The sequence below is a fragment of the Rhinichthys klamathensis genome, unplaced genomic scaffold (genome assembly GCF_029890125.1).
Source record: "Rhinichthys klamathensis goyatoka isolate OS25496 unplaced genomic scaffold, OSU_Roscu_1.1 h1tg000196l_1, whole genome shotgun sequence".
In the NCBI taxonomy this organism is placed as follows: Eukaryota; Metazoa; Chordata; class Actinopteri; order Cypriniformes; family Leuciscidae; genus Rhinichthys; species Rhinichthys klamathensis.
The window spans coordinates 3,855,047-3,881,996 of NW_026606722.1; the positions used below are offsets into that span (position 1 = coordinate 3,855,047).

The 26,950-nt window shown below is 37.9% G+C and overlaps 2 protein-coding genes and 1 non-coding gene across 3 annotated transcripts; 2 read left to right on the forward strand and 1 right to left on the reverse strand.

Moving 5' to 3' along the window:
- Positions 1 to 12,552: 12,552 nt before the first annotated feature.
- On the reverse strand, positions 12,553 to 15,768 carry glrx5 (glutaredoxin 5 homolog (S. cerevisiae)). The gene is made up of 2 exons (XM_056262720.1): positions 15,387 to 15,768; positions 12,553 to 13,048 (listed from the first exon to the last, which is right to left on the reverse strand). Exons 1-2 carry the CDS (start codon positions 15,679 to 15,681, stop codon positions 12,879 to 12,881), a joined length of 465 nt encoding a protein of 154 aa, XP_056118695.1. The 5' UTR covers positions 15,682 to 15,768; the 3' UTR covers positions 12,553 to 12,878.
- Positions 15,769 to 16,531: 763 nt separating this feature from the next.
- Positions 16,532 to 16,808, forward strand: LOC130096224 (small Cajal body-specific RNA 13). The gene has a single exon (XR_008808184.1). It is a non-coding gene; the product is annotated as a small Cajal body-specific RNA 13 (non-coding RNA).
- Positions 16,809 to 20,238: 3,430 nt separating this feature from the next.
- Positions 20,239 to 26,948, forward strand: clmnb (calmin b). Its single transcript, XM_056262721.1, has 10 exons — positions 20,239 to 20,587; positions 21,057 to 21,118; positions 21,386 to 21,481; positions 21,593 to 21,676; positions 22,101 to 22,193; positions 22,302 to 22,522; positions 23,259 to 23,452; positions 24,103 to 24,185; positions 25,379 to 26,400; positions 26,718 to 26,948. Exons 1-10 carry the CDS (start codon positions 20,521 to 20,523, stop codon positions 26,845 to 26,847), a joined length of 2,052 nt encoding a protein of 683 aa, XP_056118696.1. The 5' UTR covers positions 20,239 to 20,520; the 3' UTR covers positions 26,848 to 26,948.
- The last annotated feature ends 2 nt before the right edge of the window (positions 26,949 to 26,950 follow it).

Below are 26,950 nucleotides of genomic sequence, written 5' to 3' on the forward strand. Positions count from 1 at the left end.
TTTGGAGCCTTAATTAAAATCAACCAGGTTACTATTTAAGGTTATTAATTTGTAAAATGCCACACCTTTACTATTTCAAGTTTGAATTTGAGTTGAGTTTTTTTCATATGGAAAAGTAAACAAGATATCTGCTATAAAATTCTTAGTTTTTGGTGGCTTAACATCACTGTACCACATTTCTTTTAAACATACTAAGTTTAATCTTCTGCTTATTTTATGTATGAGGAGGTGGTCATCACTTGCAACGTCAGGTCGGCTTAATTTAATAATGCAATGAATGCAATATTCTTGTTCTTTACACAGCATCAGCGTTGGACCCATGATTTAAAGAACTGCCCTACCTGGAAAAAGAGGACAGAGAACAGGTCTACGCAAAACTGTTTTTTGAGGCAGACCAGGTTACTCTCCTCTCCTCTCTCATCTCCTCCCCTCCTCTTTTCTCTTCTCCCCTTTCATTTATCCTCTCTCAAATCTCATCTGTTCTTATCTTCCTCTAAATTTCTATGTGTTTAGTCTTACAGAGCAGAAATTTGAACAATTCACACATTCTTACATCAATAGATGCAAGCAATGGGAAATCAGGAGGAAGATGAGGGAAGCTCAAGCACAAAGCTGTCAGGATTCAATGAAGAGACCACAGGTGTGTTTCATGTGATGCCAACAAAAGATTGTTGTTTTGTATTAATGAGAGACATGACTATATTTTGAAATACATTTATTATATTGTAGCTCCAAATGAGTCACCTCCTTGTAAAAAGAAAGCCTTAGATGCACTGTTTGGCGATTCCTTCACCCAAAGAGAAAGAAAATCCACAAGCGAGACAGCCAGAGCAGAGGTGATAAGCTACCGAGCAAAAGATGCGTTGCCTTTGACTGAAAATGCCATGAAGTGGTGGAGATCTCAGGAGAAAGAGCTACCTGTACTTTCAACCCTTGCTAAACGGTACCTGTGCATTCCAGGCACCAGTGTGCCAGCAGAGCGAGTTTTTAGTACTGCTGGCGACATAGTGAATGCACAGAGAAGTGCTCTGCGGCCAGATCATGTTGATCAATTGATATTTTTGAAAAAAAATCTTTAGTCATTGAAGAGTAGTTGGTTACACTTGATCTTTTGTTAAATATTGTTTGTTTATTAAAATGAGAGTAGTAGCAGGTTCAGCCACTGCTAATTCAACCTGAAGAAATTTTGGTTGCACTTTATTTTTTATATTAATATTGCAATATTTTTGTTAAAAAACAAAAGCAGAAGTAGCAGGTAAACCTACTGTTGAAATGTTGGTTGCACTTACTGTACTTTTATTCAAAACGTTTTGAATAGTGAAAATGAGAGCAGAAAAGTTTAAACTTTTGTGTCAAATTCAATCTAAAGTGTTGGTTGCACTTCAAATAAAATGTGAATGCATTTGCCATTAATTTTTGTTGTCTTGTTTGTTTATATCCATAATTAATTTATACCTTACAAGAAACAACAGGAATCTAGAAAACTTTACCTGCACTGACCAGTATCCAGGTATTTATTTCAGTCACACTGGTTGCATTTTTGGCTAAAAAGTTACTGAATCGATTTCAAGTCACTGAATCGTTTCGGATCGTATCGTTCTAAATGAACCAATATCGTCCTTGAATCGTATCGACAACCACGTATCGTGATACGAATCGAATCGTTGTTAAAACGAATCGTTACACCCCTAGTTACAATCTATTTTGATGGTCCAGTTTAGACTTTCTACTTACTTTGCAACTACATGTCAACTAACTGTCATTAGTAGTAGACTAAGGTTAGAGTTAGATTATTAGGTTTAGCAGAATACGTTGCCATGTAGTTGCAAAGTTTCTTGTAGTCAGTACGATGTCTGTTGGGGATTATCAAAATAAAGAGTTAACAGATATTAAGCAGACAGTCTCCTAATACTCTAATGAGAGTTAGTTGACATGTACTGTAGGTGCAAATTTACTTGTAGTTAGTAGAATGTCTAAAGTGGACCATCAAAATAAAGTGTTACCAGATAAATCATTTGTAATAAATACAAATAATTAAATTTCAGGGTTAGTAACCCTGTTAAATGCGTGCTTAATCATATAAGCAACATGCAATAAAACAGTTTTTCATGTAATTATTTTGCCTGTATTTTTCCAAATATTAGAAGTAAAAAACCGAGAGAGCAAATAGGGCAAAAAATTAGTGCAATCATATGTTTGCTCTTTCTCTCTCACTTTCTATAACTCTCGCCCACTCATGTTCTCTTTCTTCATCCTCCACCTCCTCTTTCTGTCTGCTTTTCTCAATAAGGCTGCTGAAGGCTTGTCAGCAGGCCTCCATGTTTTTCCATCGTTCAGCTCTAGGGCTTGACACATCACAATGATAAGGAAGCAGTAGGGATACATTAATGCAAAGATGATGTCACATCTCTTTTAATTAACCCAGTGTGAGCTGATGCCCAGCTGCCTGATTCCCACAGGGGAGGAACTTGACATAGCAGGCCACTTCCCTCCTATTGCTTTTATTTTTGAGAAGTCCCGACATTCAGAGAAACATCACATTTACAGATGGCTACTCCTTACTTTAACAATCACAACGCCTAAATGTATAAGTCTAGGTAAAATATGCCAAAATCTGACTGAACCAGATAAGTATAACAGCTAAATCACTTCCTTCTTGTGAACACAAATGTGTATTTACAGCCTTTTTTTTCAGGGTTGGTGAATTATTTTATTGTTGTTGTTTAGTTGATTTTATTATTAATGAAGTGGCTGGTTAGTGTTAGTGTGTTAGGTTAGTTGGGTGGCAAGATAGTGAAATTGTTAGCATTAATGTAAGCCAGTGAGATGAGAATTAGAATTAATGTGAGCAAGAATTAATGGTGGCAAAATGGGTTAGAGTTAGGGTCAGTATATGTTAAGACTCATAAGTAAGTGTTAATGTTAGCATTAATGTTATAGAGGAAGTTAGTCCTAATGTCCTCAAAAGTGCTGGCTACTAAATTTAGCATAATGCTAACAAGGGCATAAAACAGCAATCAAAACTATACAAAGTACAACAGCAGGAAAAAAAAACATAATTATAATTGTAGCCATGGTCAGATCTGCCATTTTCTTAAACTGCTGGTTTTGCATTCTTTTAATTCAGAAACTATGACAAAAGGGTCATTGGAACTGCTGATTAGATTACCGAGTCACTCACAAAGCCTCTCTGTTGTAATTTGCCACACAAAGCAAATGGGGCTTGGATTTGATTGAATTACTGACTGGAATCAGAATCACGTGGAAGAACCCCTCCGAAGGTGACAAGACGAACATTGTCCATTCAGATAAGCGCACACACGTGGAATCCCCCTTTGGGGTTTTTCGCTTACACACACACAGAAGAGAATTGTGAGATTAGACAACTGGCCATTGTAGCCGTTGTTAAACTCATCAAATTCGAAGCACCCACGCTCACACGGGACTGGTCGCGAGTTCACCCCCCCCCCCGTCACCATCGGTCAATGAACTCTGAACATACATACATACGCATGAACACACACGAAATACTCTGAACACATGGGATCAAAAATCCCCTTTTTGTAAATGTATAATGTTTTGTGGTTGTGTTTTCATGATTCCCTGATGACAAAACTGGTATAACTGTAAGCTGTTATGATATGTGACCAATTTAACATCCGTTTTAATCACGAAAATCATGTATCTGCATTTCACTAAGCCCTAGGAATGCCGAATTTGGTATGGTTGTAATCAGAATAATCAAAGAAGATTGAATCATCAACCCAAAATGTAATATGATGCATGCTTTTATTAATACTAGTTTAGAAGTGTGTTTCGAACAAGTTTATCCCCTATGCACATGATCCGTAAGGCGTGAATCACGAGGTCTGACGACCCGCCTTCCTGCAACACGATTGGATCAAACACGTGAGGAAGGCGTGTCCCTCGCTCCTTCAAAATAGACCGCCACCTTATCCTCTGTGCAGTTTCCTACGCCAGAGAGAGATGCCTAAACTTTCCTGCTAAACTCCAGCCGGAGTTTTCCTTCTTCGTCGTTTTTCTACTTTGTTTTAAATCTAAGTTGCTTTCTTTCGATCTACCTCAGTTGATAGTTCGGTTTCATTCAAGAACGAAACAAGTTTAAGATTAATCGCCTCTCGTACGGGCCGCAGCTGAAGCAATCGCAAACATCTGCCTCCTACCGGAAGACGTGCCAGACAACTCCAACCACGCTGCCTTTGTAACACAACTCAACACAAAGGGACCGTGTTTAAATCAAGTAACGTACAAATCTCAATTAAGTGCTGCTTAAAGTTGTCTCGATTAATATTGGAATCCTTTGGGTCTCTGTTGAACTGTTTTGAACTGTCCTTTTCTCTCTCTCTCTCTCTCTCTCTCTCCCTCTCTCTCTCTCTCTCTCTCACCTCCCTCTCACTCTAACTGTCTCCTTTTAAATACGTCATATTGCAATCCTGTATTAATTGTTTGTTTTGATATGCATATTATTTACTCCTGCGTGATTTTTAGTAGTCTATATAACCCTTAGTATTGTGTTATTAAAATTCCATAATCCTTTGAATCGAATCTGTCTCATTGTCCCATGATTGAAGTCTCTGTAATATGTCAAAGATCTGTAAGTTACCAAAGCTCTACCTCGGTTAACTATTGTAAACATCTGAAAGTGCCGTATACGAGCAGATACTTCCGTGTGGCCAGCGGAAAATATTCACTCGGTATACAGGCAGGTAATCTTGTGATATAAGGAAGTTTTCATCTCCGATTTGCAGGACGAACCAGGATGCATGACAAACTAATTTGGAATCACATGTAAATTGACCCTGACAATTAATCTGACTTAACCAAACCAAATATCAATAATTACAACGATCAATCGTGTTAATTATTCATATATGGTAATGTTTAGTCCATTCCCTATTTGGGATAATTTAATTTATGTATGCGATTACATATTCATTATCTAATGAATAATATTCCCCATTTGAGTTAAATAATTTCCCCAAAACAGACTCATTTTCGCTACATAATATTTTACAATCTTCAAATACTACCAAACCAATAGCAAAACAATATTTTCACCTGAAACGGATGAGAAAGCTTGCTTAACAGCGATCAATTACTTGTCTTGATGGTCAAAGTATTTCATTTGCATGATATTATATCCTGCACTGTAGTTCTATAAAAGTAGTACTAAAGAGAATTTGTCAAAACATTATGAATGTAAAAAGTCATCAATCATCAAAATATTGTATCCAAACTGCAGATCTGGAATGGTAAATTACCCACATAATTTAGTAATGTTCAAATGTCTATGAGATAATACACTGAAACAAAGATTAAATACTGTATAGCAAATAGCAGTGTCTGGGAAGTAAATGTTCCCCTGTGGAAAGTTTGGTCACACATTATCATAGTCTAGTCTCAAACAGAAGTATACATGAAGACCAAAATAAGGACAAGTAGGTTGAGGATGGTTCCAACAATCCCCCAAAAGCCAGGATGGACTCTTCCCTGCTCTTTATCTTTGGTGGTCTTGAGGATTGATGGGGGATTGCATAGTCCAGCGTTTTCGCCTGGTGGGTCAGCGTCTTTTTGAAACTGGTCTGCATAAGAGTGATAGATTCCTTTTACACAGAGAGGTGAACAAAAGATGAAAGAGAGAGCTTTCATCAATTACGCCATGGCTAATGAAGAAGACAGATTTAGCACACACTGAGTGCGATAGTAATGATGTCATAAAATCTAGTGTAAATTTTGTCCTATAATTAATTATACTAATTTGCACACTCTGAATGTCTGGTACTTTCGACTAGGCAAGATTAGCAAAGGGGTCGATGACATCACACTCATGTTTCATCCTTTCCATTAATTTATTAAAAAATGTATTAGAAAATGCAATTCATACATACAGTGACTTGAATACAACTCTTCTATGATGAATGTGTTTTAATTTTCTGAATTCATGAAAAAATAAATATGAAGTAGTTTGGCATAATTGTATATTATTACCAACAGTAACAATACTGTAAATAATATCAACATTTAATAATGATTCATTAAATTGAAACTTTTCAAGATAACAGTTAAAACATTTTCAAAAGCTTATGAAATAAAAAAAAGAATACAAAGATTAAGTTTATTCGAATTTAAAAAAAAAAAATGTAACTAGACTTTTAAAAGATTTTCGAGGTACACTGGGAAAGCGTGCCCATTCCCACCAGAAAAGGGACGCTATGGAGACCACATCCTGCCTGTAGGGAGGTAACGTGGAGTTATCTAGGAATTAAATATGGACTGACCGAGCTGTACTATAAATGGAAGATCTCTGTGGTAGATCCCGCCTAGTTCAGTCAATACCATTACAGAAATGGCAGAGTGGACTCTGCCAAGTGAAGGACATGGCCTTGCCAACAGGGAAGCAGTACCGTGGACAATACACATAGGGGATCACAATATATGGACATCTAGTCTAGTACAGGGGCTGACCAACCGGGCATACACACAAGTACTAGACCTGGCGTCAGATGCCTCTGCTGCATCTTTCATATTCGATGCTGGAGGAATTCCACCAGGGTTCACCAGTCGGGGAACTCGCCTGAGGAGCAGAATAAGCGCTCGTATACCGTCCTCAGAAGCGAATGGCACAGCAAGCGAGACACACTATCCTTCCTACATATTACCTGTTTGTAGACAACACACGGGAAGACACTGGCTTTAAATCGGAGATTGTAGAATCTTGAAAATGTGTTAGGTGTCGCCCAGCCCTCTGCATATGTCTGGCAGAGAGGCGCAGAGCGCCAACGCCCAGAGGGAACCAACACTCCGTGTTGAGTGAGCTCTCACTCCCAGGGGGCACAGCTCGTCTTGAGAGTGGTACGTTAAGACGATGGCATCCACTATCCAGTGGGCCAACCTCTGGTTGGAGACATCCTTTCCCTTCTGCTGGCCTCCATTGCAGACACAAAGCTGTTGTGAGGTTCTGAAGCTCTACGTGCGGTCCACGTACAAACGCAAAGCGCGAACAGAACATAGCAACACGAGGGCTGAGTCTGCCACCTCCGGGGGCAGCGCTTGATAGTTCCACCTTGGCGGTTGATGTACGCCATGATCGAAGTGTTGTCCATCCGGACCAGCACGTTTGCCACACAGTGAATGGTAGAATCCGGCGCAGGGCAAGATGTACAGCTTGCAACTCGAGACAATTGATATGCCATTGCTGGTAGGGTCCTGTCCAGGAGCCCGAGGCTGCATGCCCGTTGCACACAGCACCCCAGCGCTGGAGGCATCTGTTGAGACAACAGCATGCCTGGACACTTGTACTAGGGGAACACCAGCCTGTAGAAAGGAAGGTCCAATTACGGGCTGAAAGTCCGGGACAGACCGGAGTAATTTCCCCTCGATGTGTGCCGCGGTAGATTGCCCATCTCGGGACCCGGTCGTAAAGCCAGCGCTGAAGCACTCTCATATGAAGCAATTCGAGCGTCATCCATCTGAAATAGTGTCAGGGGAACCGCTGTTCTGCTCTTGAACGGATTCAAGAAGTTCCAAGCACGGACTGGTCAAGCTCGTTCGTGAGGCAGGCCGACATGTCGACTGAGTCCAACTCCAACTTTCCCAGTTGACCCGAAGCCCTAACCGGCTGAGGTGCGTTAGCACCATATCCCTGTGTTTGTATAACTGATGTCGCGACTGGCCCAGTATGAGCCAGTCGTCGATATAGTTGAGGATGCGAATGGCGGCCTCCGCTATATTTGTAAGGACGCAGGATGACAAGGACAGGCCAAAGGGGAGGACCTTGCACTGTTATGCCCATCCCTCAAATGCGAAGCGTAGAAACGGTCTGTGTCGAGGTAGGATCGAGACATGAAAGAAAGTGTCATTTAGGCCGACCACTACAAAACAATCTTGGCTGCGAATGTACATAAGAATCCGTTTCTGCATCAGCATCTTGAATGGGAGCTTGTGAAGGGCCCAGTTCAAAACGCGCAGGTCTAAGATAGGTCGTAACTCAACGCCTTTCTTGGGCACGATGAAGTATGAACTGTAAAACCCTGACTTCATGTCAGCTTTTGAAATTGTCGATTTCCACACGCAGGACAGGAGCATCCTTGTCTGCCACTGAGGAAAACCGGACGCTGCTGAACCTGCGGGGGACGCAGTGCGAACTGAATCGCATTGCCTAGTCTGATCGTCCGAACGACCCACAAAAAGGTTATTTAGTGGAGAAAGGTTCTTTAGATTATTAAAATGTTCTTCAAACTAAGAGACAAATATGTTAAGAACTGTTTACTGAAAGGTTCTTAGGGGAACTCATAATGGTTCTTCTATGGCATCACGGAGAAAATCTCCTTTTGGAAACTTTATTTTTAAGAGTTTAAGCTAGAGCAGTGGGTCCTGGTACTGGTCCCCCAACACTGCAATTTTTTTGATGTCCCTCTTATCTGACACACATATTTGAGAGCTGCCTCCAAGATCGCATTCCTACTATTTAGTAGGCGAAAAGCAAAAGTATGTGAAAAAATAAGTATGTCCGAATATCCAGTAGGGGGAGAGAGTGATTTGATACTATGGGGAAGTTGAGCCACCCCTTGTTTCTAGGTAACCATAAGCAAAGTTGGTCACAAAAAAAAGTCATCCATTTTACTCACCCTGTGATGGAGAGAGGACCATGGAATAATTGGTAAGTACGTTTAAGTAATTTTTTTTTAAATAATAATAATTTAATATTATTTATTAATAGGCCTTGTGCAGATCGGTGTGACATCAAGTACCACAATTCTTTATTAAGAGCTTTATTTAGGGTAATTACGACATGGCGTGAACGCAGCATTAGTCCAGTGGAGCCTAACCCAGTGTCTTGAGCCACAGACGGGGAAACACTCTGGATGGATGGCCAGTCCATCACAAGGCTCACACACAGATTTCAATAAGTCATTTGTTATTGATTTTCTCTTGCTTTGATATAGCATGAGCTGAAAAGGTCAGGTTTTTAATTCAGCATAATAAATGGCACAATTTTTACCTAGGGGGCAAGTTGAACCACTTTTATTTTGGAAGTCATTTTTTGAAAGCAGTTTTTTTTTTTTTTTATCCAAAGTGATTATTCCTAAAGATGCACAACATCCTGAAATGTATGTACATATTTTAGTTGGACACTTTACTGTCATGCACTCACCTAAAGACACCACAAGTTAAAACTGTCTCAACTCACCCCGCTCTCCCCTAGATGACATACTACTTCCCGCGAGATTATGAAGTTACTATCCTATTAGGACACAGATGATTTATGAATGGCTGTAAAGCGATGCAAATGATGCTAGTAGGTCACGATAATGCAACATGGCGAAAGTAGTACGTCAAGATTACATTCATACACATTCTTTAAAGGACATACTTTTTTAGCGGTTGTGAAGTAATTACTTATTCAAAGAAAATACCTACTCAAGAAAGTATGTGATTGGACTCTTCACTAACAAGCTGATGAGTTAAATCAGGTGTGTTTGATTGGGAAGACATCTAAAATGTGCAGTGCTGGGGGTACTCCAGGACCAGGATTGGGGACTACCAAAGTTTCTTTAGAGGGTTCAGCCCTGGGATGGGCAATGTTGGTCCTGGAGTGCTTATGTCCTACAGAGCTTAGCTCCAACCCCGATAAAATAAAACAAAACTCACCTGCCTGTGGTCTTAGTAATCCTGAAGACATCAATTAGCTTGTTCAGGTGTGTTTGATTAGGGTTGGAGCAAAACTCTGCAGGACCGACGCTGCCCATCCCTGGTTCAGCCAGATCTTTTGTTCTTGGACTAATGGTTCATTACACTAACTCAGGCCTTGTCCACACGGACACTGGTATTTTTATAACCGGAGTTTTTCCTACAGCGTTTTAAAAAAAAATCCCGTCCACACATGCTCGGTCTCCGTCTACATGAAAACGCAAAAACACGTATCAAGCGCGGTCAAGAGCATGCCACGCCAGCAGGCGGTGATATAAACCTTAACCGTAAAGCCACGTTGGCCAATCAGAAGCGCAAATCTGACGTCAAACACAGCGGATAACGGCGCACACTCTGACGTCGCAAGGCAAAAACCCCGGTTTCACCGTCTACACGACAACACTGTAACCGGCGTTTCTGAAAATCCTCACCCTGGCAGGGGTTTTCAAAAATGTTCGGTTTCAGTGCGTTTTCGTGTGAAAGGCCGAACCGCGTAAAAAAAAAGTCACGGTTATAAAAATACCCGTGTCCGTGTGGACAGGGCCTCAGACTGAGTGTTTTTAGTTTACAAGGCCTGATTCTACATAAACACCGCAATATAAGGCAGGCTGCTGACCCCCAGTATTAAATCCTGTTTGATTTCAACTGCTTTAATTTTCTGAGATCATGTTCATGCTTACCTGACACAGCATCTGGAAAAGATCCTCACCTTAAATCACCTTATCTGAGAAAAAAATTGAGGAAAATTTTGTCCCGCATGTTCTATGACTTTAAGGTTTTGTCCTCCTCAGCCCAGATATGTAGCCTACAACAGTTTATACGCCATGGAAATTTTAGCAACTTCAAAATTTCTGTGTTCTTGAAAATGTAGCTCCGACAACTGCTGTGAAACCTTCTTTCCTCCTCGAGTCTCGGATGTTTACATGTACCTGCAGAGCAGAGGTGTCAGATGCTCTTCAGGCACAAGCACCAATGACCTGATTCTGTTTGCAAACCAAATCCACATGGAGAATAGTGGCAATCCTTGTTTCTGTGCCTCATATTTGAGAGAACCTGAGCTGTGTTTTAAATTGCCCCCTATACCCTCATTCACTATTCCCTACATTACTTCAGTAATACAGTCCACTTGAAGGAGTGAATGAAAAGGATGGAGTGAATTCAGACACTGAGAGCGCCAGAAGGGCTGCCACTTTTGCAGTTTGTGCTTGCTGTTTAATAATCCTTTGAAACTTACCAAACTGGCTGCTCCAGTAGCAATGAAAAGATTTATCTTGAACTCTGTAATGGAAACTAGAATGTATAAACCTTAATAAACAATTTAATAATCAAATGGATGGATGGATGATTCGGCGGCGGAATGCATCTTCTGGTGTGATGCGTGAATTAATTCGGTGTGACCCTCACAGTGCATTTTGGGTATTTACTTGCCGTGGAGCGTACATCGGTTGCTCACTTGTTATTGGTGCATTATGGGTTTAAATGAGTGCACTCGATAATGTCCACCACACTGTTAAAAAGTTGCTGCCTTCAATTTTTAAATACAATCAACTTGGATGTTTTAGATATTTCAACTTTACTTCATTACATTTAAACTGACTTAAATTAGTTGAATTTTGAATAACATAAAAAAGTTGAAAATTGCTTAACTTATTTTGATGAGTTAAAGCAATGTAAAAACATATGTTGTCATAACTTATTGATCATATCATTTTTTACAGGACATTGTTTCAGACACCACTACAAATTGCTGTCCCCTCAAATAGTGCCCTTATTTAAGGGTATAGGGGGCGATTTTAGACACAGCTGTGGTGTTGCCTAGCAACCAGCTTAGAGGGAGAAGGAGTGCTGGGATATGAAAGCTTTTGAGAGGATGGTGAAAATGGCAAGTCAAGCATGGTTTACCATTTATAAAAAGGAATAAAGAAAGGTGTTACCATGTAACCTTGCCTAATACATTTCCACATTTTAATTATTAATTTATTTAAGAATAAAGACTTGGAAAATACCTTCTGTATGATTTGATTTTTCAAATAGTTTTTCTATTTAATTATTTATTATTAAATTAAACTCAATGTCAATTTGACCAGTCATTATAATGAGGGTACAAATATAGACCAAGTATAAAATTAAAAAAACGTAATATTAAAAAAAAATATTTGTAATTTCCCTTGAAACATTTAAAAACGTACATATGTGTTTTTCATAACAACATTAAATCAATGAATTAATTCAAGTACTTTTAATTTAAAAAAGGTGTTTTTTTTTCCTTTTATAATGGGAATCTATCCTTAATGACATCATCTTTGGTTTTCTATGATCAGTCAGAAAACAATTAAGACTATTGCGTCCTCTAGTGGACACACGTGAAGCTACAATCATCCCTAACTCCAATACACTTGGAATGTTATTTGTCAATTCAGATCTTTGACCTATTCTTCTAGACCTACTTTTTGATTAACATCCTTCATGATTATCAATTTCCAAATTTGTCAAAGATACAAACATTAAAACGATCAACAAGATGAAACTCTTTACACTTCAAAGTGTCAGATAGGACATGTCCATGTGTTATATCGCACAGAACTGATGAATAAATCTTTCAAATAAATCTCACCATTAAAGCCAAGTAGATACCTTTGACCCAAAGGATTTCAACATCTTAGGAGTAAACGGTGCAGAAAATCTACAACAGGACAACTTCCGAGCATGTTTTTAGACAAGACTCTTATTACTAAGGCTTTAAAGAATGAGGAAGATGAAAACCTGTATCAACGAGCACATTCTTTGCAGTGACATCAGATAGGCAGAATTCATACTCCTAACAGCTTTACTTTCAAACAATGGGTGCTTTAAATTATTTTATTGACAAAAAAACTGATATACATCTAAAATACATGTAATAATATATTTCAAAATACAACATTTTAAATATGCAGTGGTCTAACATTAGAGTATCTGAAATAAAGGCAAGCATACTGCAATAGAAATGTAATCGTGTGTAATACGGTAATTCTATGTCAAGTGTTTTACAGTGATTTCTCAGGATTTCGGAGTTTTGACATCCTAACCTTTAGTTTGGACTTCAGCAGGTCAAATCACCCTTCACAAGTCAACCTTTGAGAAGTTTACATCATTGGACAATCACCCTACGGATGCGACTTCGCTGACTAGGACTGTTTTTCTTGATCCAGGAGAGCTGATCTGATTCCCAGCTTCTGAAGTTCCTCTACCAGGTCGCCGCTCTGATGCATCTGAAGGAGGATATCACAGCCCCCGACGAACTCCCCGTTGAAGTACACCTGTGGAATCGTCGGCCAGTTGGAGAACGTCTTTATTCCTTTCAGGTGGAACAAAGTTGCATGTCAGTAAACAGACATTTTTTTTAGTCCTTAACTCTTACATGCACAACTCTGGAAATTATTTTACGTGACCTGGATTTCCTTGTTCTCTTTTTAATTCCACTTGAGCATTTCAGGCTAGGCTTTACTGTTTGCAGACTGATCTCATGAAATGGCGTATGTATGACACGCCAATTCGTATTTCCATTTTTGGCGTGCTATCAACACGCATAATCGCTTTTCAGCGTGTTTATCAACGCCTTTGACTTAACGTTATATTACTGTATTATGTATATATAAATATATGACCTACCCCAACCCCGTCCCTAAACCTACCCGTCACTGGGGTTAATACCATTTATGAGTCTTCTCCTACCATCCTAGGAAAAGAAATATCGCTCCCCAGATGTAGATATAGATTTTGCTTCGTTTCGCTCGGACATTTAACGGCGTACACATACACGCGGAATCACTCGGACGTTTAACGGCGTACACATACACGCAAAAGATTTCCGCGTGGACATACACGCGGATAGCTCAAAATGCGTATAGATAACACGCCACTTGAATTGAAAGTGGCGTGTATGTTTACGCAAAGTCATGATGTCATGTTGCTGTTTGGAAACTAACCTCAGGGGTCTAAGGGTTAACACCCCTTTCTTCCTGCTGCGCAAAACTGATAAAGGCAATCAGAGCTGACCGGGTGACTGCTGGCGCCGTTAACCTACTAGTGCTGGATTGATCAGACTCACCACCTCTAAAGCCAAGCTTCAGACCCAAACTAAAGTGCATTGTATGGAAGCTCATTTCTGCCAAAGTGGGGTGTAAAAAAATGAAAACTTTCTCATAATAATGACTTAGTTTCTCATTATTTCAAGATGCAGAGTCATTATAATGAGAATGTTTCTGATTATTATGAGATGTTTTCTCATATTATGAAAACGTTTCTCATTAATAAGTTAGTTACTATTACCGTGAGATGTCATGTCATTATTACAAGGACACATCACGTAATAATGAGAAACTTTCTTAATAATGAGATTTTTTCATAATACAATTCTCATTAATATCTCGTAATAATAAATCAAAATAAAAATGAAAAATTCTCTCATAATAATGAGAAACTTTTTAGTAATACTGAGAAACATTCATGTAGTAATGTCTTGGTTTCTCAAAAAAATAAGAAACTTTCTCATAATAATGACTTAGGCCTAACATCTCGTAATAATGAGAATCGAAGTCATTATTATGAGAACATTTCTGATTATTATTATGATGTTTTAAGGAAACATCACATAATAATGTAAAACTTTCTTAATAATGAGTTTTTATAATAAAGTTTCTCAATAATATCCCATAATAATGGATCAACATAATAAGATAAATTCTCATAATAATGACTTAATATCTCACGATGAGAACAATTTTAATAGTACTAATGATTTTATGTAGTAATTCCTTTTGTTTATGTAACCTTTAATGTAGTAATGCCTTTCTCGTAATAAAGACTTTGCTTCTCATTAATATCTTGTAATAATTACTCACCATCTCATAATAATGAAACACTTTTTCATAATAATTGCTTGACATCTCATAATAATGAGAAACTAAGTCATTATTATTTTTAACTATTTTATAATTAGTTAGTTTCTTATTATCAGGAGAAGTCAAGTCATTATCACAAGGAAACATCACATAATTATGAGACATTTTTTTTTCTCATTATAAAAAACGTTTCTCATTAATATATTCTCATATGAATGGATCAACATAATGAAATACTTTCACATAATAATGACTCAATATATCATAATAATGAGAAACCTTAATAATTATAAACTTTCACTTAGTACTGCCTTGGTTTCTAATAAAATGAGAAACTTTCTCATAATAATGACTTAGTTTATCATGCATATTTCGTAATAATTAGTAACATCACATAATAATGAGAAACTGACTAATGACTCATCTCATAATAATGGAAGTTGTTATTAATAATAATAATGTGAAACTTTCATATAATAATCTCATAATAATGTGTCATTCTTTTGAGATAGTAAGTCATTATTAGATTTTCCCCAAAAAGTATTACTACATACGCATAATCATAAGAAAGTTTCTCATTATTATGAGATACTAAGCCACAATTATAAGACCTTTTCTTGATTTTATGATTAATAATTGGCAATTTAAAATAGAATTTTCCAAAAAGGTGTCACTAACTTTTTTTAGTATGTCACACGTTTAAGAAGAACCAGAAACCGTCGTCCAAGCCTAAGGTTATATCAAATTGTATAGGGTTTTAAACTCCTCAAACAACAATGACCAGCCACTGACCTTCTCTGATATCCTGATCATCCAGCACGTTATAAGCCGCGTAGCTGTCGACCCCGTGCATTCTGAGGATCTGAACGACTGCGTTGCTGAAGCCGCACATGGGCTGCCCAGGAGTGCCTTTCATGAAGACCACCACCTTGTCCTTCTTCACCATCTCCTCCATGTTCTTCTTGCCCGCCGAGGAGCACATGAGGCGGGCCCAACCAGACAGCATCTCTCCATTATTCTGCGCTGTTCTGTAATGCCACGCGCCCGGTCGAAGACACCGGGCTGTCGATCTGAGAATGTTGTTCATTGTACAAGTCTGAAGGGTTTGGTGAATATTTTAAGTGGTTTGTGTGTGTGTGTCACGTCCTTTAACTGACGCCACAGTGACAGAACTTCGCCGAAGAAACTTACTGAACGTAAGCTCCGCCTCTTCGAGAATAAACACTCAATGGAGGAAAGCTATTGGTTCTCGTCTTTTTCCTGTCCTCTGTGATTGGTTGAATACTACGTCAGTCATGAAGGTTACACAAGTTGCTTTTTATCTCTTGACAGCTTCTATTTTAGCGAAGTAAAATATGTATCTCATATTACACGTACATTCACTGTAATTTAAAAACGCCTATTTTTTTATTTATTTGTATTTTTTTGTAAGTAGTAATTAGTGGAGGCATTTACATCCGGTTAGAATAACACTGACCTTTTTTCTTCCGGTACGTACATGCTCCAACTCATTTCTGCGAATCGGTTCTTTGAAACCCTTTTAAAGATTCATTTAAAAAAAAGATTCAGTGATTCCTCTATATTGCCGGAATTTCAGTTCATTAGCAGTGATTCCGCTCATAAAACGCACAGCCATTTAAAAATACTATATAATCTAGTTATAATTTTATCATAATTTTATAACAAGTAAAAACAGTGATCACTCGACATTGCTCGAACGGATAAAGAATCGTTCGTTTGTTTGTTTTTTAAACGATTCAACCGATTAAGCGCAAACAATGAGCCGAATGATTCAGTCACGGGTCTGTATTTAAGTGCATCTTGCTATAGTTAGTTCGTGTTCGGGTTGATGAAATGAAGTCTGCGGTTGTTGCAAACCGCGTGGATTTTCTTACAGTTTTTGTAAGTAAGATTTAAGCTACATTTGTCCTCAAAAAGAAGTGCAGTCTCACGATCCTGTCTCCGCCTGCAGTGGCTGGAGACTCGACGAGGCTGCATAGATTAAAATGAAGGAACAAAAGGCGTGACTTCTCTAGACTTTGAAGTTTTACGTGCGATATTCTTTCAACAAATCTCGTCCTGTTTCCACAGCGGTAATGGTTTGTTTTATACCGTTACCAGTCTCAAAACAGGCAGAGTAATACAGCGGCGGCAGTCAGATATTGTCTGGCAGGAGATCTGCGCGCCTTTCAGACACTTCGAATTGCCACAGTGAAACGTTATGTTGTGAATGGAGGAAAAACCTTACATTGACTAATTCTGACTGTTTTCTATATCCGTAGGTTCGCCCGGATTCCATCATTGATCTCCATAATCTCAGTAAAGTGTAAAGGTTTGTTTTATTGACTTTTTTTTCGTTCAATAAAATGTGATTTCATGCTCACAAAAAAAAAAAAAAAAAAAATCCCAGATTTGTATGTTTTTTTTTCTACCATAAGTCAAATTTAGCCTAAATTTATTTAATCTAAATTTAGCCATTCAGCAAAATTGTTTGTAGCTTGGTTAGACTCTGAACATTGTAATTTACATTCATGCATGGGTAACATTAGTTCATGAAGGTGTATTTTTTTATGTCTGAGGCCTGGCTTCCTTGGGTTATAAAATGAGCCACTATCTACTCTCTGCCCTGCAGGACCTACACCAAACTCAGCCAGTCTGTAGGAACAAACTAATTACACTTTTTTATTTTTATATGTTGACGTTGACAGCAGCGCGGATTGATAGAAATGGATAGAAAATAGTGCCGATTAAAACTGAGGTATGAATTTTGACCGGCGTGTTTTTTGTGTGGTAAATTAATCAAGCTTTGAAACGCAAATAATTTCTTCACGTAAAAACGCACAGTTTTGTGGCCCCGGAAAATAACCGGGAGTACTTCATTGAAAAACTTCCAGCGGCCAGAACTCTGACCAGGGAGGTGACAACAGAGTGGGTCAGTGTGTATGCACTATAGTGCTGGTAAGGATTGCATACAACTTCATGTCTTAAATGGGCGAACTAACCCTTTAATAACTTGCACACTGAGTCCGAAATTTTCATATGCGTTTTTCCGTATTCGTGATTCAGTGGCTCCAAAGCGTCAAAACACCATTCAAACTGCTTGATACGGATGCGAAAAACGCAGAAAATCGAACCTGATCCAATTTTGTTTTTTATGATGGGCAAAAGTTTCGGAGGCAGTGTGCAAGCGTGATTGACATAACGTGATGTCGTATTTATTTTTTAACGTTTATTTTTATTGTATTTATTAATTTTGGACGTGAATTTCGGACTCAGTGTGCAAGGGCTTTAAGACTGATTCTTAAAGGGATACTCCACCCAAAAATGAAAAATCTGTCATTTACCCTCAAGTTGTTGCAAACCTGTATGAGTTTCTTTCTTCTGCTGAACACAAAGGAAGATATTTTGAAGAACGATTGGAACTTTGGCACCATTGACTTCCATAGTATTTTTTTTTCCTACTATGGAAGTCGATGGTGCCAAACAACTGTTTGGTTCCAATCTTTCTTCAAAATATCTTCCTTTGTATTCAGCGAAAGAAACTCATACAGGTTTGCAACAACTTGAGGGTAAATGATGACAGAATTTTCATTTTTGGGTGGAGTATCCCTTTAAGTGCTGAATGAAGTGGCACTTGAGTGTTGTGAACTAAGGACTACAATGATGTCAACCTAAAATGGCTGCACTTGGCCAATAAATTATCCAATAGCGAGCCTTTAAGGGTGAAGTCACAGCAGCATGGCACCAATTATTAATGTATTTATAATAAAATCACTTAAGACACTGACAATTTTATTTGAATTCTTACATTTATTTTAAAAGTCTAATAAATGAAAACATTTTAAAGTGTTGATGCTGTGGAATCCTTTTCTATTGATGCATGTTTCCTCAGTTGGAGTAATGATGCAAACATGAGTCCATCAATGGCTCCAACAACTGCAGGGAAGCTTGCAATCCTCATAAAAGGGGCTTGTTTTTGCCGCATGGTTTGATCCGTTAGAAAGTCAATGAACTGCTATACAGTAGTGGCCAAAAGTGTTGAGCAGCCTAGGAAAATTGAAATATTCACCCTTTATCCAAATATTATACAAAATGTATTAAAGATTTTGTAAGCATATTGCGTAGTTGTTGTTGTCAATTGTTTAATTTGTGATGACGCAATGAATCATGACGCAATGAATAAAGCAAACAACACATGCAAAAACAGAAGAGAACCAGTGAAATATTAATTAATAAACTGATTATGTTGTCAATGTATCCTTTATCCTGGAGCTATGAGTTTTTCTATAACCTGTGGCTGTATTTTGCCTTTTTTTTTGTTGCCAAATAATTTTGTCAGATAAAAACCTCCACTAAGTTTAGTTTTTGTTCTTCCTTCATAGTTTGAAATATACAAAATAAAATATTTTCCTCATATTTTGATGCGGTCTAAGGGAACTTGTAAGGTCATTAAAAACAGAAAACAAGAATAACCTTTTCTTCACTTTCATCACTTCTGGCCACTACTATGTTTGGTGTGGTTATTTCAGATAATTCAGATAATGCACTACTGCATCTTTCCAGTTGCCAAAATATGTCATTACTTTCATTATTGCAGTCAAAGTTGTAGAGTGGGAGAAGTTATTACATTTCTTACAAGGTCAGTTATACAAAAAGAATACCTCTACGATCAACACTGTATCGTTTATTTAACTCCCTGTCATCATATCATAATATACATAAACATAACTCCAATACGTTATATCTTTGATGGAAAGTGTGTGGTCTCCTCCTCTCTGCTGCCATATTGTTACTCTTAACTAGGTTAGGATACCTCTCCAGCACTCTTAAATAATGTAGGAGCTGAGACCTAGTCTTAACACTTTGGAACCTTTATGAATCAAACTTATTCTTAAGTCTAGGAATAAGAGTAAAATTACATCTTAGAATTTTGACACACTTAAGGCAACAATTTTACTCGGCTTTAGCGGCTTTATACATACGGCCCCAGATATTTAAACTATTTCAATAGTGCTTATAATGTAAAACCTAACAAATGTCTTTCTGTGAAGTGTATCATGGTGGTATATTTCTTTAAAATAAATGGCACTAGTAATGTTTTGGTATGTCATGTTTTGGTACATTCAGGCACATTTAATCGTATGAATACATTGACCCACTACCCAATTTATAAGGCAACAAAAACACACTGTCATTGACTTTTAGCAGTTTTTTTTTTTGCGCAGACGACAACATTATCAAAGCGATCCTGTTCACATGGATCCGCGGAAAAAAAAACCCTAAAAACGCTGTATTATTCACGCCAGGCCAGTAGTTGGCGATGTCACTTTGTAATGAAAGCTTGTAGACTGAACATGTAATACGCATGCGCATGACGTCACCGTTTTCACAAATTAGCATTTTTGTAGTTTACATGGGGACGAGTACATTATAGTTTTCAAAAACTTGCTCTTTGAAACCCGTTTTCAAAAGTTTGCATTTCCAGATCCCCAAAACGCGTAAACAAACAGCCAAAACGCATAACAACTTTTCAGTTTTTAGTTGAAAATGGCCCTTTAGTGTTCAAATATCCTATGATTTTACAAAAAAGAAAATAAACTTGAACCCCCAAATGATAGTTATACTATGAACAAACCATTCATTCAAGTATCCACATGTTTTTATTTGTTAAAAGTGAATAGGTGAAATGTCAACACATAACATGACTATGAATGAGTATTAAATATTGGCTTGAGGCAGTAAAGGATTTGCAGGAGCTGTCACAGGTGTATGGAGGAGACGGGCGTGTACTGGCAGGATTTGACGCTCAAAAACACTCTTCTCAAACCCGACGACTCGATTTCCTCAAATGTTCTCCTGTAGCGTCACTGCAGCTATGCTTGGAGCATATTCCTGACTTTGAGAAGTTTTCGTGGTCCCGTTCAGGATGTCCTTAACATCGAGTAAGAGAGATGGACGTGTAAAAGACAAGAAGTGCGCGAAAAGAGCCCAAGGTAAAATAATCCATAACGGTGTATACATAATTCACAGGTACAGTTCTTATAATGAATTTTGGGTGGATATTTGTATGATTACGCAATGTTTTAAATGGCAAGTTTGCTCCATTGTATCATAATGTATATTACATTTTCCAGTTCTGGCACAGGTTTAAAAACTTTTTTTGAATTTGTTCTTATTTTATATTATATTATAAACACAATTTGACCGAAATGGAAATGGACATAGAACAACATTCTAAAAAAACAAGTCTGAAAATAAAATGGAATTTTTTTTAAGGCAAACTTCCTCGTTTCATTTCACCCAGTGCATGTCTCTTAAATGAAAGCGAACCTGCTTATACCTGTTCTCACCCGCTCTAAACCTGTTACAGTGTTCTGAAATGACAAGCATGCACACAAGCTGACTCAAAAAGTTGTGCCCGTGCTCTGAGAAAAAGCCTGAGTTTGATTGCTTTGTTCACAGAGGAGAAGCAGGCAGTCCAACAGAGAACTTTTACCAAGTGGATAAACATGCATTTGAAGAGAGTGAGAATTGTCTTATTTCTACTTGCAAGGCCAATCAACATATTCAGTTTTTTACATGCAACAAGGCCAATCAACATATGATTTTAAAAATGATACCTTTGTTTACATAATATTTTCCATGAGTAGACCTATTACTACAACAGAAGCATTGAATGTGTTGTTTTTGTAAAAATGTCAGTTTATTAATAATGAGAAATTAACATATACATTTAAAAGTAGTCATTAACTGTCATGTCTTCTTCATTTAAGTTTCCTTCTGTGTTGTAGTGTGACCCACCTTTACAGGTTAATAACTTATTCACTGATGTGCAAGATGGAAAGGTTCTCATGGCTCTTCTAGAGGAACTGTCAGGCTGTAATATGGTTTGTCATCACATATTTTACTGAAAAGATACAAAGTTTGATCACTATAAATCTGTCATACATGAATGTGGCTTTCCTAAACACATACGAAGTGTTTTTCATGTGCTTTAGCTTGATAGATTCAGGCCATTCCCGCATCACATCTTCAGACTAAACAATATTGCGAAGGTCTTGAATTTCCTCGAGGACAGAAATGTAAGTCCTAATTTATTTATTTTTCCCCATGTCTTAGTGTGAATCCCTGTACATCACATACATGGTGGGTGGGAAATATATCATGGCCAATAATGAACTCCCTCATTTTAGTTAAATGGATAGTTCACTCAAAAATGTTGTCATAATTTAGCTACTCACCTTCAAGTTGAGTATGCCATTGAATTCCATAGTAGAAGAAAAAATAATAATATGGAAGTCAATGGGGCCCATCAACTGTCTGGTTAGTACCAACATTCTTTAAAATATCATCTTTTGTGTTAAAAAAAAATGTAGGAATATAATTAGTACTTGACAACGGTTTAACTACAATGAGGGAACTAATTTATAAAACACAGCCATCAATATATATTTACCCTTCCATATGTCACGTTCAAATGTAATCATTTATATTATTTCCACACAGGTGAGTCTTATAAATATTGACGCTAATGATATTGCTGATGGCAATCCTTCAGTTGTTCTCAGGCTAATCTGGAACATCATTGTATACTATCAGGTAAAGCACACTAACATTGTGTAACGGTACTGAAAGAGTTCCATTGTTCTTGTGAGTGAGTGTTTGATCGACTGATTTATTGTGGCTGAATTATTTGACCATTCGAAGATTAAACAGGTTACAGGACACCTAGAGAAATTCCCTTCCACCTTCAGTCTGCTGTCATTACCTTGTGGCAGTGATTCTTCAGGTCGTAGTTCCCCAGTATCACCTGGAGATGACATATTCGGCACTCCACCCTCAAAAGGCAAAAGGTCCTTGCAAAATCTCAAGTACCGCGGTACAGCCATAAAGACTCTGCTTAGCTGGGTGCAAAACTGCACAGCAAAGTAAGTCAATTAATTTACTCAGCCACAATAAAGACAAATGTGTTTCTTGATATGCAAATTGGTATATTGTATCATGTAGTTCCAAACCTTTTTTCTTCTGTGGAACACAAAAGGAGACCGTTTGAAGAATGCACTGATCGCTCTTTTCCTTGAAATTGAAACGGAAACTGACGCTTTCAAGCTTCAAAAAGATGCAAAACGCTACAAAAGCATCGTTTTGTTCGCTATATTCCTTTCAAAGCCATGCTTCAAATCTCCTTCTCCAGTGAGCTGTCACTGAGGACCATGTTGAACTTCGTAAACAAATCATTCAGAGTGGTTTTGTGAAGCAGTTTAAACGATTGATTGAAAACACATAACTCAAAAGAACAATTTGTTCCAAATAAAGCATCGCTACTTCTTTCATGAACTCTTATGAACACACCAAGTTGGGTGTCAAGGCTGGATCTTAAGATGCTCAGTAAATATAACTTGAATTGTAGTCTGTCGCTCACTCGATACTACAAGATGACTTTTTATGGAGTATGGACCACTTTCATGGTGTTTTTGCATCTATTTTGTCCACATCAAGTATAATTGCATGAAAAAAGAACATTAACTTACACAGAAGAAAGACAGCTTTGGAACAACATGCTGCTAATGATTCGATTTTTTTTAATCGATGCTTTTAATTAATTGGATGGACTTCCATGATTTATTCAATCTTAGAAAATGCTGTTTCAACCTTTTCCTTCAGATATGGGGTAGAAATTCATGATTTCGGTAACAGCTGGAGGAGCGGAATGGCTTTTTTGGCACTGGTTAAATTCTTCTGTCCTGAATTTGTGGACATGAGGAAAGCTTTGTCCTCTGAGCCCCGCCTAAACATGGAGACAGCCTTCACAGCAGCATATGAGTGGCTGGGGATTCCTCCACTGCTGGATCCGGATGGTAACACACACACACACACACTCATACTCATGTTGGCTTTTCATGTTTTATGGACATTCTACAGACATAATGATTTTTATACTGTACAAACTGTGTAGTCTCTCCCCTTACACTAACACTACCCCTAAACCTACTCATCACATAAAACTTTCCACAATAATAATAAAAAAAAAACATCAAAAACATCTTTGTATGATTTATAATCTATTTTACTCATGGCGACCAAAAAATGTCCCCACAAGGACAAGGATTTAAGATATTCCCATCTTTGTGGGGACATATTGCCATTTTGTCTCCATAACGTAGGGTATTCCAGGCCCACACACACTATCCGCTTCCTTTTACTTGAAGAATAACTGCGTATTGTTTGTGCCTTCTAGGGGAACATGCTCAATTGCTGCATGACCTGCTTTCGCTTTTCAGAAATAAATATGTTGTAAAAACACATGAGCAGACCCAGAATTTTACTGCAGAGCTATAGTAAATATTGCCTGTGAATATAGTATAGCAAAGTGTTGTATTGTTTCTTAGTTTTGTGACTGGGTAGCAAATAAGCAGAATTTATTTTTGAGTGGGCTTCATCTAGCAGGACCGCTAGCAGGTGTGTTTGGTTATTTGACCTGACTTTTTTTTTTTTTTTTTTTTACTAGATGTTGCAGTGTATTCACCAGATGAGCAGTCCGTCATCACCTATGTAGCCCAGTTTCTTGAATGTTGGCCAGGCCATGGTGAGGTGAGGATATGTTTATCTTTCATATGAATGATTGCGTAATAAGGCCGGTCATATAAAGTCACAGGTAAAGCTAACTAAGACTTGCTTATCTGGAATGGTAACATTATTGCAGAATTTCTCACCAAGCAGATGTTACGTGATCAACTCTGCACATTCTTGTGACCAATGTGAACCCATTGCGTATTTGTGTGGGGAAATTTCGCCCTCACGTTAAATTGGCAATCATGTGGAGTCCTATTGAAATGACTGGATTTTGCCCTCGACAATTCGCCGAAAAATGATAAATGTGCTGCCACGAGTATCAAACTTGAAGGTGGTAATGAGATAGTTTCACCCCCACAGAATGAAGCTGAAGAGGAAGTCCCGGACTGTTTCAAAGACATGTATATACATTTTTTTATTTTATTTTTTATTCTCAATCATGTGAATTCCTATTGAAATGATTGAATTGTGCCCTTGAAAATTAATAGCACATGCGATATAAATAATGCATAATATAATAATATGATGCATCCATGTATAATTCAACTCCAAAATGTCGGAAATACTGTCTATTAATGGATCCTACTGGCATTTCAGAGGCCAGGTAGTGGTTTTTTGTTTAGTTTTTGGGGGGTTTAAGCCCTGAATGAATTTGATTTCCATCTTGTAAGAAATAGTTACAAATGGAAGAAATATATTTATAATTATGCGAAAAATACACTTGTGAGATATAAAGCCTCGGTTATGTCACAATTCCTCAAAAAGTGGAAATTGCCTTTTTATATATACTTTTTTAAAGGCGTTTCACCGCACTCACGATAAACAAGGTGCCAGACAGACACAACTAAACAACTCAGAAAATAAATAAACTGTCTGCACACTTGAATCCTTTAAAGCAATTTTAATCGCCAAGCTTTCGGTCACAAGACCATCCTCAGGGTCCTGCCCTGAGGATGGTCTTGTGACCGAAAGCTTGGCGATTAAAATTGCTTTAAAGGATTCAAGTGTGCAGACAGTTTATTTATTTTCTGAGTTATATATACTTTTTGTACCATAAGGTGGAAAACACATACAAAATTAAGCTAATGTGCCTCCATGGAACATATTATTTTAATATTGTGATGTTTATTCTCAATCAAACTAAAATAAACTATTTTAGTTCAATTAGAAAAATATATATTGCTAATCACATCGCATTCACTGATTCGCAGGACAGTGCGTCAACAGATTCCTCTAGAGGCACACCAAACTCCATTGAAAGATGGGACAGACCTTGGATTGATTCGGTTAGCTGTGTGTCACAATCTAATGTCTCCGCTGAAGCTTTGAGACGGCTTCAAAACCCTTCTGAGACCTGCCAAGAAGAACAAGATCAAGTGCTCGGCTCAGAGTCGCTTCCTATCTGTCCTTCAGACAACCCTGTGGGTTTAGCTATACCTCAACATTTCCTCACCATGAAGAGTTCCAGCTGGTCAACTGGACAATCCTTCTCAGACTCCACTGGAGGGCAGTGTTGTGACTCTGTAGCATGGAAAAAAGGCTTGATGGTAAATCTGGAGGATGATGGGAACAGTTCTGAGGTTTCAAAGGCCGTTTATGCGATGTCAATGCTGGATTCAGACGAGGAGGATGCATACAGCTACATCTTAGAGCTGGACAATAAAGAAGCTGGAATGGTGTCAAATGTCAACTTTGAATTCATTACAGTTATGGATGCTCAGGGAACAGAGTTTGATATAAATGTTGTCAGTACACTTGAATCTCAAGGAAGTGAAAGAAACGCATTGTGTAATTTGTGTGATGCACAGAGTCAATTAAAACCCACGAATGCACTGATGTCATGTGATAGCAAAGGTACAGATGAAAGCACACTGAGACAGGTCAAGGACATCAATGTGTCCCAAAGGGACCGTGACTCTCTGTCGATGAATCAAACTGGTATAGACAACACATACAAGACTGCCAGATCATCTGCTGATGAACGTTTGGACTTGGACTGTTCATTCAAAATGAAGGAGAGTATTTACTCGGATGTATTTACTCTGACTTGCAGTGATGGTGTTGATCATGTGCAAGTGGACAATGATCTTAATAAGGAGAAAATTAGAGAGGACCTTTTTCTTTGCGAATTGCATGATAGTCTATCAGAAAATGACCAATATGAGCAAAACCGTTTTTTAGATCAAAGTGTTTTGGATAGAATAACCGAAGAACCTGCAGTTTCACATTTGAGGTTAGGATTTTTTTTTTTTTTTTTTTTTTTTTTTTTTACGTACATTTGATTACCTGCTCATTGGAAATGCGTGCCTCTACCTATACATTTTTGCAAAACTCCCAAAACGTACCTATACAAACAATTCACTGCAGATTTACATTAATCTGTTTTGGATAAAAACTGAACATGTTTTTAATGGCACTCACTAGACATTTCACTTTGAAACATGCAATAAGCGTAATATCATTCTGCAGAAATGTTGCCACAGGTACGTTTTTTCCAATGAGCCTGTTTGCTTTGAAAATAACCAATAACCGCCTGTTTCTGTGTTTTAGGAACGGGGGTCGTGACCGAACTAGTTATGAGATGGAAGAGCTACATGTGCTTCTGTTCCTCTGGGTGATCGCCTACTGCTGTCTTATATATCCTCACCTGGACTTCTTCAGTCGATTAAGTAAAAACTAGCAATGCTAGAGCAATATACTAATAAGGACAGTTGAACAAAGTGCAATACTGTGCGTCCACACACGCAAACTCAGTTTATCTCCTTCTCACTGTTTGTAAGTCG

Coding starts and splice junctions, on each gene's coding strand:
- glrx5 (XM_056262720.1), bottom strand. CDS start 15,681: ATGAACAACATTCTCAGATCGACAGCCCGGTGTCTTCGACCGGGCGCG. Junction 13,049..15,386: donor TGATCAGGATATCAGAGAAG/GTCAGTGGCTGG, acceptor TCCACCTGAAAG/GAATAAAGACGTTCTCCAAC.
- clmnb (XM_056262721.1), top strand. CDS start 20,521: ATGTCCTTAACATCGAGTAAGAGAGATGGACGTGTAAAAGACAAGAAG. Junction 21,677..22,100: donor ATTTCCTCGAGGACAGAAAT/GTAAGTCCTAAT, acceptor ATTTCCACACAG/GTGAGTCTTATAAATATTGA. Junction 22,194..22,301: donor ACATCATTGTATACTATCAG/GTAAAGCACACT, acceptor GACCATTCGAAG/ATTAAACAGGTTACAGGACA.